Below are 14,158 nucleotides of genomic sequence, written 5' to 3' on the forward strand. Positions count from 1 at the left end.
AGGAACCAGAGGCTGCAAAGCCCTGGAAGAGGTGGAGAACCCACAGCACTTCCAGGGAATGAGACTGTTCGGTATATGAATAAACACAGAGTATAAAACAGCCAGTGTGGTCTGTTTCTAGTAAACCACAGGATGCCCTGAAAAGTCCTTACCTTTGTAAAACATCTAAAATTCTGGATAAAATATTTTAAATATTTTAAATGCATTCCTGAGTTGGCAAGAAAGTAAGAGAAATTTTCAGAGGCTAAAAATGTAGCAGAAATGTTGGAAATCTACAGATACAAATCTGGTCACTTAGATTATAGTTTTAATGGTCACCTGAGTACTGGAGACAATGACCTGGGCCTGTGTATCATGGGAAGTTGGACTGGAGACTTCATAAAGACCATAACCCCAAAGAACTAGCCCTGTGTGAAAGAGTGAACTAAAAGAAACCTGGGCCAAAAAATTTGTCTGTTTTGACCCTAACTCTAGAAGACGTAGTAAGTGTTACCCCTGAGATTTTGTATCTACATTGGCCCTCACACATCCCATATAGTTGCATAACATCCAACCAATGATTTGTTTTAACTAATCCCAAATCCTCTCTGGAAGAATGTGCCAACCATATAAGCCTTAAGGAATAATCTGATATGAAATCTCACAACCAAGAACTCACAATAAAAACAGAAATCAAGAAAAGGAAATAATCTATAATAAGCAAGACAAAGAAGAAATCCCAAATAGGAAAAACAGACCCACATAGACTCTGGATGTTGGAATTATCCAACATAAACTGCAAAGTAAATGTCTCAAATATGATTAAGAAACCTAAGATCACATTGAAAGCCTGAATTAGAAACAAGAAGCTGTAACAGAGAAAATTTAGAAAAACAACCAAATAGATTATCATAAGTAAAAAAAAAAAAAAAAAGTACCACAAATGAGATTAAAATTTCAACAGAAAGGTTAAACAGAGGAGTAGATGTATCTGAAGAGAGAACTAGTGAGTTAAAAGATAAAAAAATACATAAAAAGCAGAAATATAAAGAGACTAAAAATATGAAGGCAGAATTCCAAGATATGGAAGATTAGCTATAAAGCCCAAAATACATGCAATTAGAATTCTAGGTTAGAGAATGAAGGATCAAAACAATATTGTAGGAGAGAAGGCCAAAGAACAAGAGATAGGATGAATCCTGAGACCCCTTTGAAGCCATTTTAGAGAATTTAAACTTTATTGTAGGGAATGGAGAGACTGAAATATTTTATTCAGAGACAAACACATCCAATTTCCACTTATAAAGATCATTTTGGCTATATTTAGGGGGATGGATCAGAGTTGAGAGAGGTAGTCAAACTCCAGGAAAGGAGACCTAGAAATAGATGGATTTTTTAAGAGATATTTAAGAGGTAGAATTAGCCTAACTTGGAAACCAGTTAGGAGTGAGGGGTGAGGGATTTCTGTCCCAACTTTACCTTCTCTACTGAGTTTTGCCCATTTTGTTTAAGCACAGTTATTTACTTCTTCCTCAAAGGTTTGTACTGAAATTGTTCTGTCTGCTTCCTCCAGCAGAGCACAAGCTCCTTAAAGTGAGAGAATTTATTCTATTAATTTTTGAGGGCTTATTTGTTTCATTTTATTCACTAACAGCACAGAATATGGGGAAGGCTGAACAAGTCTTGCCTCCCCAGTGACTATGTGTTAACACCAGGACCTTCACACTATGAGGGAGGCACTCAGAGAATAGGCAAGATTCAGAACACAAAGGAATGCCACACAAAGGAGCTGGGGCTTTATCCCATGGTCAGTGGACCCTAAGAGCAGAGCAGAGCTGTGGTTAGTTAATTCTGTGTTATTTTGAAACAACCTGAACAACAATTTGAATGGAGGAGATACTAGGTAGGAGGTAGTTAAAATCGCAAGGAGAGAAAATGAGAAGCTGAATCAAGACAGTGCAGTGGGAATGAAGATTACAGGACAGAGCCACAGACTCTTTAGGAGGTTAAATGTCAGGGCTTGACTTAATATATGCATATTAAAAATAAAGGACATGAATGAATTGGGATGAATCTTATTCCTCCCTGGCATCCGGGGTTTCTCTGTAACCAGATGGGAAATTCAGGAAAGGGAGCAACTTTAGGTTGCTATGGAGTCTGCAGGTGTGAATCACGGTGATTCCTGAAAATCACTATAAAATTTTCACCACCCACTTGCACAGGATTGCAGTCTCCAGAGAATATCAAGGAATCTGGGTCAAGGAATGTAAATGGCCTCCAACTTCACACCTTCTTTCTTACAAACCCTTTGCCATGAACAGAAGGTTTCCATTTCTGTGTCTGGCTCTTCAGATTACCAGGTAGTTGCCTGGCCCTTCCTTCAGCACGCCGGAGACCTCAAGTGAAGTGCACAGCCACCAGATGCACCAAGATACCCAACACTCACTTCTACTTCCTGGCAGAAGGTGGCATTGGGGCCATACTGCAGCTGGCATTGATGGTGAACATCGTAGATCACTCCAGGGGCAATGACCTTGGACTTCAAGCCTTTCTTTTGGGGGATGTCATCGAGACAGAACCCCCAGCCCCGGCTGAAATGAAAACAAGTCAACGGAAATGAGAACAGTTGCTTAGGATCTCCTTCGTCTTTAGTCTTTCATTCAACAGAAACTTCCATCCCTGTAGTTTATTCTTCATCCTTCAAGATAGCATTATTTCCACAAGGCACAGAACCCTCTAAGCCCAAGATGGGAAGGGCCTAAAAGGGAATGCAAATCACACCCCACACTATTACTTCACGTATGGGCCAGGAATACAGCAGTAGAATAATATAAAATCATCAGAGGGGTTTCCATGATCATTTATAGCAGACATCCGAGTTCTTCTGGCCACTTTCCAGAGATTTAACGCACGCTGATATCGTAAAGCCACTGTGAGCAGAAGCAAGCAAGGCGATAGGATGTTCACCTGGCTGTGGCTGGAAGCAGGACCCACCAGCATCTCGGGGTCAGAAAGCAGAAGTGAAAACCACCCCCTTTGATGCCACCTGATACTATGACCTGTGAGAGGAACTGAGACTTTTCCAGGGCTCAGGGAAAAACTCAGACTGACTTGCAGTTTAGGGAGACCAAGTGCGGCTGTCCTGAAACACGCTGTCACTTACTCCAGGAAGCGGGTGATGTACTCCTTGCTGCACTTGGACCACGTGAGTGGGGTGGGATTGTACTGGAGCTGGCGGGACATGATGTATGGGTGCCTGCCCACGGGCTCACAGTCATTTTCCTTCCCGTCGTGCTGGATGCCGAAGCTGCGGGAAGGCACAAAGCACAAGAACATTAAGGAGGCTGGCATGAAATAGAGAGAAAATCAGTTTCTCCAAGGTGAAAATAACCCACCGAGAGCCAATTCTGTACAGAATGCATGTGTTTACAAAGTGGGACTGTGAAGATGGAGAGGGACATTTCAAGCATGCCTTGGCCTCAAATATACAACCGTGGGCACCATGCGGCCAATTAAAAAACTTCTATTTGGGTAAGAGCTCCCAGATTGGCTTTCGAAGAATATGGAGTCAGGAGAGTAAAAGGGTTTACCCTTAAGCAATCTTCTTTCTCCTGCTTTAGTAACCACAGCACAAAACTCCCAAACCTTCCTTCTCCCTTTTCATCATCATTTAAGAAAGAGCATGAAAGGGAAAGCCTATGGGAGACTCTGTCAAAGGCCACAAGCTATGAGTGATTGGATTTCTTTTGAGTCTTATCACAGGAGCTCTCCAGTATCTGAGACATCAGAGAGACCTCACAGCTCAATGGTTAGAGAAGGGTTTTTGAAGACAGATGATCTGGACTCTCATTCCAGCTCAGCCACTTCATGACCTGGGAGTCACTGAAACTGACTCAGCTGCAGTTTCCTCTCCTGGAAAATACAGAGGTCATCACAGTGCTAGGGTCAGATCTGAATGGATGAGTCTGAAAACCACTTGGCAAGGGCCTGGCATATAATAAGGGCCCTGCGAATGATGGGAATCCTTTATTGCTGCTTTTATCCTTGTCTAGCTTAGTTTCCTTTTCTAGATGAGGAAGTTCAGAGTGTAAAACTTCTTACACTCCCACTAGTTTGCTCCCACTAGTCCCACAGCTAGTTAGCGGCAAAAGCAGGTTTTCTGCAGTTTGCCCTGCTATTGCAGCGTTCTTATCCAGGCTTTGCTCAGTCCGCTTCCTGGTCCTCCCCATGCCAGGGCTGACCAGGTGAAGCAGCCCTGAATGACCCAGAAGAGCTTGTCCAGCATGACAGGGGTGCCTGGGAAGGCAGCAGACTCAGAAGTCTGTTTATAAGCTGAGTCTTCAGGCCCAGCCCAAGACACCATCAGAGGTCCCCACAAAAACTCTCTCTACTGGGAGTGCTTACGATAGATACACTTGCAACCCAGAGATGTTGACTCAACTCTCGAAACCTAAACAGGGGAAAGTAGGACCTTTTACTCTGCTAGTGAAATTCAACCCATCTCACAGGGAAGCTCATATGCAACTTTACTAAAATCTCCTCATCAACATTAGCAACTCTTACAGAGAATCATCTTTGGGGAATTTAGAGATGTCTTGTATTTTGCTAAATGCATTATGATGTTATCAACTTACTTACAGACTCTGATCACGTTCCACATGAATATAAAATTCACAAAGGATTCAGAGAATTAATCTGCAAAACTCTTATCACCCAGCCACAAAGAATGTGATTCAATGAAAGCTTTCTTCTCAAGCAGGCCTTCCCTATGCTGTTGCAAATCCATTCTTATCTAGCTCATGAAGTATTTCACAAGTTCACCTGCTCAATAATTAGTAAAAACCCTAAACCGTAAGTATGGTTCAAAAATATGAACGAATAATGGTTTTTCCAGCACTGGATAATCTAACCCAAGAAGCCATATTGCTGCATCCTATACACTGTGGGGATTCAAACCTACACTCAAAATAGATCAGTTCCCTCAGAGTTCATTTTGTTTCATCTGAAGATTTTAATTCATTAGGATTTGTCCCCTCAAGCTTCATCATCCTTCTGTTCCTCCATCTTATGAGAGAAAAGCAGTGCTACTAAAAATGTCCCTTTGGACTGTGTCTACTATGTCTAAATGGGTGGAGTATTCCTGCCACATGGGTCAATGAAAAGTGAAGGCCAGGAAAGCACATGGGGTGATAGGGATGGAAAGACTGCATCTAGGAAGCTACTTTCCCGCAGATGGGATGGACCCTGAAGAGGAGTTTGGAGTACAGCGCCATCTACACTCTCAAACAACTTCCTGGGCTGTTGGATTAGCCTCCTTTACCTCATGCTTGAGTTTCAACTCCTGTTAGATGAGTTTGCCAAACTATAGATGTGAAATAGCAAGTTAATTAATTACCTGGGTTTCAGGATATCCCTTGATGGAATAGATCCATTCCTTGCCTTTTATCATTCATTTTCTAAGTATAGTTGGGACAATGTGACATTAGTCTGAGGTATGCAACTTGCATTTGACAGGTTTATACTTATGCTGTGTTCACAGTGTAGCTACCTTCTGTCCTGATACAACACTATTATACTGTCATTGATTCTATTACTTATGTGCTGCCTTTTATTCCTGTGATTCATTATTCATCTTATGGTGGAGGAGTAATGGCAGAGCACAAAACCCACAAAAATGTGATTGTGAGCTTTTCAAACTCATTTAGGAAATACCAATTTCACATATTTAACATGCAAAGGTCTGTAATGAAATATACCATCATCTAGAAGCGGGGAGAAACTTGAGTGAATGTTGCCTTTTAAGTGTTCATCTATATTGTGATATTTTCGTTACTTAAAAGTGAAGGATGCTAGGTCTCAGGTAAGTTTTTAAATTTCCTCCTAGGATTGTACCTTCATTGTTGGGCACTTACAAAAGGAATCGAATAAAAATGGTAAGAGACTTCAGGTATAAATGGCTAATATAATCCAGGATCTTCATAAATGGATTTTCAAAAAATCTTCTCTCAAAATAAAAGTGAAATTATTCACATAAGGCCATACTATAAGTTGGTTAACTTTACTTTCTGTTTTGCATCACATATAATCAGTAATGAAACAGACATGTTTCTAAGAAACAATGGGGTATCTTTATTATTAGTCTATGAGTGTCTTTTTGGGGATACTGGTTTATCAGTTTTGTTTTGTTTGTTCTTGGACTGCTGCAGCCATTTCATTAATCTGCCTAGTGTTTCTCGGTTCGGTCCACAGACAATTAGGACTATATAGCTAAAGAAAGAACTAAATACCTCAGAAGCATCTTTTACTATGACCAAAAGTTTTTTAGGAGGCCCCTAAAGTCTTCTTTCATTTGGTTTTATTTTACTAAAGTAGTTTTCTATCACTCAAACTTGAGCTCATGTGTTTGTTCAATTTTCTCTTTCTTATCAGACTCTAAACTTTTTTTTTCCATTTAAAAGACAGTGTTTTAATACAAATCAAAAGCACAATGAGATATCACTTCACTCCAATCAGAATGGCTAGAATAAAAAAGATAAGATTCTCACTGTTAGTGAGAATGTAGAGAAAAAGGAGGACCTTGTGCACTGTTGGTGGGAATGTAAATCAATACAGCCACTATGGAAAACAGTATCGAAGTTCATCAGAAAATTAAAAAAAGAAATACCATGTGATCCAAATCCACTACCGGGTATTTACCTAAAGAAACTGAAAACACTGGGGCACCTGAGTGGCGCAGTCGGTTAAGTGTCCGACTTCGGCTCAGGTCATGATCTCATGGTATGTGGGTTCGAGCCCCACATCAGGCTCTGTGCTGACAGCTAGCTCAGCGCCTGGAGCCTGTTTCGGATTCTGTGTCTCCTTCTCTCTCTGACCCTCCCCTGTTCACACTGTCTCTATTTCTCTCTCAAAAATAAATAAAACTTAAAAAAAAAAAGAAACTGAAAACACTAATTCAAAAAGATGCATACCTCTATGTTCACTGCACCATTATTTACAATAGCCAGGATATGGAAGCAACCTAAGTGTCCACTGATAGATGAATGGATGAAGAAGATGTAGTGTTTATATGCAATGGAATATTACTCAGCCATAAAAGGATGAAATCTTGTCATTTGCAACCACATGGATGGACCTAGAGGGTATTATGCTAAGTGAAATAAGTCAGATTGAGAAAGACAAATATCATATGATTTCACTCGTATGTGGAAATCCAAAAAAGCAAATGAATAAACAAACAAAAAGCAGAATCAGACATGTAAATACAGAGAACAAACTGGTGGTTGCCAGAAAGCAAGGGTGCGAGGGTGAGCAATACAGGTAAAAATGGGTGACGGGGGGTGGGAGACGCAGGCTTCCAGTTATGGAATGAATTAGGTCATGGGAATAAAAGGCACAACACAGGGAATATAGTCAATGATGCTGTAACAGGGTCGTACGGTGACAGATACACTACACTTGTGGTGAGCACAGCATAACCTATAGAGAAGCTGAATCACTCTGTTGTACACCTGAAACTAATGTAACATTGTGTCAACCGCACCCAAATTTAAAAAATTAAATAAAAAAGTAAAATTATTTAGGTCATCTGTACATATCCCAATGCTTTTTCTTAAATTAAATTTTTCATTTAGAGATTATTGCAGGTTCAGCTGCACTCTTAAGAAATAAACAAAGAGGTCCCCTTTACTCACTTTCCCCTAAGGGTAACACACGGCAAAACTATAATCCAGCAACACAGTTAGGGTATTGAGGCTGACGTTATCATCACCACAAGGATCTGTCATATTGCACTTATAGCCACACCCACTCCCATCCCTCCCCCATTCCATCCTTCAACCCTGGCAGCCCGAATATGCTCTCCATTTCTACAGTTTTGACATTTCAATCACCTACAGCATGTAACCTTTTGGGCTTGGCTTTTTTCCACAGAGAATAACTGTTAGAAGATTCATCAGGTCACTGCATGTAGCAATGGTTCCTTTCTTCTTAGCTAACTAGTATTCCATAATATGTATCCATCCCAGTTTATGTAACCATTCACCCTGCTGGGTCGACACCACCCCTGGATTGTTTCTAGCCTTCGGCTGTTAAGATTAAGCTTCTATAAACATTCACGTACAAGTTTTTGTGTGAACATAAAACTTCATTTCTCCAGGACAAATGCCCAGGAGTACAACTGCTGGATCATAGGGCAGGTTTACAGCTTAAAAAACTGACAATCTAGGGGCGCCTGGGTGGCTAGGTCAGTTAAGTGGCCAACTTCGGCTCAGGTCATCATCCCGCAGGTCATCATCTCACAGGTCATCATCTCACAGGTCATCGTCTCACAGTTCTTGGGTTGGAACCTCGCGTCTGGCTCTGTGCTGACAGCTTGGAGCCGGGAACCTGCTTCAGATTCTCTGACTCCCTCTCTCTCTGCGGGCCCCCTGCTCACACTCTGTCTCTCAAAAGTAAATAAACATTTAAAATTTTTTTTTAAACTGACAATCTATTCTCTACAGCGCCTGAACCATTTTACTTTCTCACCAGCAACGTGTGAATGATCCTGTTCCTCTGCAACCTTGCCAGCATTTGGTGTCACCACTATTTTTTTAGTCATTTGGACTACTGTGTAACTGACATCTCGTTGTGGTTTTAATTTACGTTTCCCTGGTAGCTAATGATGTTGATTACATTTTCAAGGGCTCCTCTGCCATTTGTATATCTTTTCTGGTGAAATTTCTCCTTTGTGCCCGTTTTCTAATTATATTGTTTGCTTGTTTGTTTTTTACTATTGAGTTTTTTGTTTTGTTTTGTTTAAGTTTATTTATTTATTTTGGAGAAAGAACAAGAGTATGAGCAGAGGAGGGGCAGAGAGAGAAGGAGAGAGAATCCCAAGCAGGGGGTTCAAACTAGGAACTGTGAGATCATGACCTGAGCAGAAATTAAGAGTTGGGTGCTCAACCGACTGAGGCAATTAGGTGCCCTCCTATTGAGTTTTGACAGTTGCTGATATATTTTAGATGCTAGTTCTACTGGATATATGGAGTATTAGTTTCCTAGGTAGGTCATAAAAATTACTGTAAGTTTAGTGGCTTAAAAATAACATAAACTTATTCTCTCACAGTCCTGGAGGACAGAAGTCTGAAATCAAGGTGTCAGCAGTGCCCTGAACCCTTCAAAGGCTCCGGGGGAGACTCTGCTTGCCTCTTCCAGCTGCTGGTGGCTGAAGACTTCCCTGACTAGTAGCAGTACGACTCTAACTTCCGTCTCCATCTTTACACGGTCTTCTTCTCTTTGATCTGTGTCCAAATCTCCCTCTCCAGTCATTGGGTTTAGGGCTCAACTTAAATCTAGGGTGACTTCATTTCACAATTAATATCTAATAACATCTGCAAAGATCTTAGTTACAAAACAGGTTACATTCTGAAGTTCAATGTATTTAAGCCACTACATGGGGTTTGCAAATATTTTCTCTTGGGCTTTGTCTTGTATTTTCATCTTCTTAAATGGGTCAAAAGTTTTAACTTTGATGAGTCCAATTTTTAAATGTTTTCTTTTATGCATCATACATTTAATGTCAAGTTTAGAAACTCTTTGCCTAGCCCTAGATACTGAAAATTTTCTATTTATGTCCTGACAGTTTTTAGCTTACATTTTACATTTAAGTTTGTGTTCTACCTCAGGACCATTTTTGCATATGGTGTGAGACTTAAATAGAAGTTCTTTTTATATTTAAAAACTTTTTGCCTGTGAATGTCCAATTACTTCGGAACCCTTTGTTGAACTGGCTACCTTTCCTTCATTGAATTGCTTTTATATCTTTGTCAAGGAATCACTTGAACATACTTGTTTTGGACTATTTTTACATTCTCTGGTTGTTTCCATTGATCTTTGGGTGGAGTCTCTCCCTCCACCCAAACCACACAGTCTTTAAAAAAATATTTTTTTTTTTAGAGAGCGAAAGAGAAAGTACAAGTGGGGGAGGGGGTAGAGGGAGAGAGAATCTTAAGCAGGCTTCACGCTCACAACAGAACCTGATGCGGGGCTCAATCCCACAGCCCTGGGATCATGACCTGAGCCAAAACCAAGAGTCAGATGCTCAGCTGACTGAGCCACGCAGGTGCCCCACACACAATCTTGATTACTGAAGCTGTATAATAAATTTTGAAATCCTGTAGCCTGATTCTTCTCATTTTATTATTCTTTTTCAAGTTGTTTTGAAAACTTATTCTAGTTTCTCTGCCTTTCCGTATACATTTTAGATTAATTTTTTTCATATCTCAAAAAGAATATTGATGAAGTTCTCATAGAAATATCATTAAGCCTATATATTTATTTCAGGAGAATTTCATCTTTACTCTGTCAAGTCTTCCAATTCATGACCATAGTAGGTTTCTCCATTTATTTAGATCTCTATTTCTTTCCTCAGTGTTGCATAGTTTTCAGCATACAAGTCCTGTACATGTTTTGTTAGATTTAAATGTTTATAATAATTTTATATAAATAGTTTATACTTTTGAGTGATAGCAAAAGGTACTGCATTTTTAATTTCAGTGTTCACTCGTTTATTGTCAGTATATAAAAATGTGCATGATTTTGTTTATTTCTGTTGTATCCTGTGAGCTTATTCTAGTTTGAGTGTTTGCATAAATTCTTTGGGGGTTTGTACATATACAATTATATTATCTGAAAATAGAGCTCGTTTTATATCTTCCTAATCTGTATGCCTTTTTTTTCTTGTCTTTTTGCACTGGCTAAAATTATGCCCCATTTTCTTTCTGTTCCTCAGACTTGATCATTTACTTTGTCCTATCTTCAAATTCGCTGTTCTTATTCTGTCTGCCCTTTTCTGCCAATAAGTCCCTCTAGTTAATTTTTTATTAGAGTGATTGTACTTTTTAGCTCCAGAATTTCATGTTAGTTTCTTTTTAGATTTTCTGTATCTTTACTAATATTCTTATTTTGTTCATGTGTTGTTTTCTTGATTTTCTCTAGATCTTCCTTAGATATTTGAGCATCTTTAAGGTAGTTGTTTAATGGGGCACCTGGGTGGCTTAGTCGGTTAAGCATCCAACTTTCGCTTGGGTCATGATCTCGCGGTTCGTGGGTTTGAGCCCCGCGTCGGGCTCTGTGCTGTCTGCCAGCTCAGCCTGGAGCCTGTTTCAGTCTGTGACTCCCTCTCTCTCTGACCCTCCCCTGCTCATGCTCTCTCTCTCTCTCTCTCTCTCTCTCTCTCTCCTAGAAATAAATAAAACATTAAAAAAAATCTTTAAGGTAGTTGTTTAAAAATCTTTGTCTAATAAATCTGCCATCAGAACAATTTCTGTTGATTTATTTTTTTCCTTTGAGACCAAACTTCCCTGGTTCTTTGCGTGTTTTATGATTTTTTGTGTAGAAAAAATGGACATTTGAATCTGTTAATGTGGTAACTCTGGAAATCAGATTCCTCCTCTTCCCTATGCTTTGCTGTTTTTATTACTGTTATTATTATTTTTATTATTATTATTATTACTATTTTTGTAAGCTGTGCCTGTGCCAAGGATCAACCTGTGGTAAAAATTCAAGGTCTTTTTCAGGACTTTTCTGAGTCTTTATCTTGGCATATGTGATCACTTTCTGATTTTCCCCCATATCTGTAATTATTTTTGAAAGTCCTATTCTTTTTTTTTTTATTATTATGGTTAATTGTCAAGTTGGTTTCCATATAACACCCAGTGCTCATCCCAACAAGTGCCCTCCTCCATGCCCATGGCCCATTTTCCCCTCTTTCCCACCCCCATCAACCCTCAGTTTTTTCTCAGTATTTAAGAGTCTCTTATGGTTTGCCTCCCTCCTTCTCCTTAACTATTTTTTACCCTTCCCCTCCCCCATGGTCGTCTGTTAAATTTCTCCTGTTCCACATATAAATAAAAACATATGGTATCTGTCTGAAAATCCTATTCTTTATTGTCTAGCTCTCAAAAGGGGAAAAGGAGAAATATGCAGTGGGAGAGAAAAGAGTGCTGGCCCTTTAAATCCTCTGGCAGTCACTCCAGTTAAAGGGGAGGGGAGCTTGTGCTGAAAGCACATGTGTTGCAAGCATATGGTTTTGTGGAGAGGTTCAACAATGGCTGCCCCAACTTTGCCTTCATCTCTGTGAGCAGAAGCAGCCATCAGCCACCAGAGCATAACGTGCACCTCCTGTTAACTGATGTTTGCTTAATGGTCTTCTCCATCTTACAGCAGTTTTAAGTTGCTGCTTTATTCAATGTGTTCCTTCAATACATATAGTAAAATGGGGTTACCAATAGTATCTATTTCATAAGGTTGTTGAAAGGATTCAACAACACAACCCAAAATGTATGCCATAAAGGCTGCAAAAATGTTAATGCTTGTGACTTCTTAGTGATATTAATACTTTAGCATTTTATAAAACAAAACAAGGATTGTTACTTCTGAATTGATCAAGTAAGTTAAAGCTTATGTCCTTGTCTGTGCTTAACGCATTCTAATTCAGAAAATTGTAGTACCCTCTGATTCTGTGGTGTAGATAGGTGAACGCAGTCAGGGAAGAAGAGACACTGAAATCTTTGAAGCTTGTGATCATTCCCACTTTACGGATGAGGAAGCAGAGGTTTAGGAGGGTAAGGCTCAAGACACAATGCAAGCCGATTCCTAATGCCCCATTAAAGGCGTTTTCCCTTCCCTCCACCGACTTGGTGCCTAAACATGGCAAGGGGACCTCTGTTTCCTTGGCACTTTACCTGTGTCCAAGCTCATGGGCAATTGTGAAAGCCAGAGGGAGGCCAGAGTCTTCATTGATGTTGCAGCTCCGGTGGGGCTGGCACATTCCCGACAGGTGGGACAGACCCAAAGTCTCACAGGGGCGGTTGACACCAGCACAGATGTCTTTTCTGAAAGCAGAGAATAGAGATGTATAGGCTCCCAAAGAAACATCTGAAAAAATCCTCCTGGAAAAAACCTGGGTGTTACTTCACATTCAATATGGTCTGGGAAGCATGGTTAAATTATTTTTAAAAGTCCATAAGGAGCAATTCAGAATTCATAAGATTATTATGATTTCACCTCTAATTACTGAATCTCACAAACACCTAAAAGCGTGGGAAAATATGACAATTTTCACTTTTATTTATTTTTTTTATTTCTGAGAGAGAGAGAGAGAAGGAGAGAGAGAAAGCTCAAGCAAGCACGAGCAAGGGAGGGGCAGAGAGAGATAGGGAGAGACAGAGAATCCCAAGCAGGCTCCACACTATCAGCTTGGAGCCTGACGTGGGGCTCAATCTCAAGGACCACAAGATCATGACCTGAGCAGAAATCAAGAGTCGGAAGCTTAACTGTGCCATCCAGGCATTTCATGACAAATGTTTTATTTTGAGTTGCTTTTGCCCTTAATCTCAGGATGCCAAGTTATATTGTTTGGCCAAAAAGAGAAGGATTTGACTGAAAATTGAAGATTATTTGAACTTTTAAATAAAGGATAACTAGCAGTGGCTGAGTGTTTTCACATATGAACCTCCTTTTGGTCTTTCTGAGGTCTGTGCTCAAAGTGCATCTGAGAACTTTTGCTCATCAGTCCATCTAGAGATCAAATCAGTTGTCTCTCCAGCCCCATTACCCTAACTCTATGGCAAATGGGAGGGAACGCACACACAAATAAAGACTCTTGGGATGTCAAAAAATACGGGTTATGTCTTTAAATGTAAAAATGTGCTTCCATATCTTTGTGGGGATTATTTCAGTCATTGACAAGAGTTAACTAGTCATTTGGTTTTCTTCAATTCAGGAAGAGCTCTTTGCCAAGAATAACTAGCACAAATGCCAACAAGGTTCTGAGCTCTTTAGTTACAGACCCTCAACTTATCAAGTTTGCGTGGGTACCAATTTTGGCAACAAATGGTCTGTTTGATGTTTCCACTGGGCCATGGAAAAAATCCAGACTCTGAAAACCCCAGTGAGTCCTCAGCTCTCCAGGTGGCAACGGCTCGGACAATGGGATAGGAGAGAGAGGCAGCCCATCTCACGGCATGCCACCTGACATCATCCCCACTCTAACAGCAATAGTTGTTGGGTAGATTTGTTTTGGAGAGCTGGATTGGATCACACAACCCAATCATTCTAAATAATGCACGCATCTTTGCAGTTTGCGTTGTCCTGACTTGGAGGAGGGTGCTATTGGCATCTCATGTATAGAAGCCAG

General features: G+C 40.2%; 1 protein-coding gene across 2 annotated transcripts in view; it reads right to left on the minus strand.

Moving 5' to 3' along the window:
- Positions 1–14,158, minus strand: part of ADAMTS12 (ADAM metallopeptidase with thrombospondin type 1 motif 12) — a 301,553-nt gene that overhangs the window by 104,958 nt on the left and 182,437 nt on the right. For both annotated transcript variants that reach the window (XM_039248274.1, XM_039248273.1), the window contains exons 7-9: positions 12,705–12,854; positions 3,143–3,286; positions 2,426–2,570 (exon numbers count right to left, since the gene is read on the minus strand). In XM_039248274.1, coding sequence (XP_039104205.1) covers positions 2,426–2,570; positions 3,143–3,286; positions 12,705–12,854 — 439 coding nt within the window. The remainder of the gene's footprint in view (positions 1–2,425; positions 2,571–3,142; positions 3,287–12,704; positions 12,855–14,158) is intronic.

This window comes from Hyaena hyaena, unplaced genomic scaffold (genome assembly GCF_003009895.1).
Source record: "Hyaena hyaena isolate Hyena2069 unplaced genomic scaffold, ASM300989v1 scaffold_310, whole genome shotgun sequence".
Taxonomy (NCBI): Eukaryota; Metazoa; Chordata; class Mammalia; order Carnivora; family Hyaenidae; genus Hyaena; species Hyaena hyaena.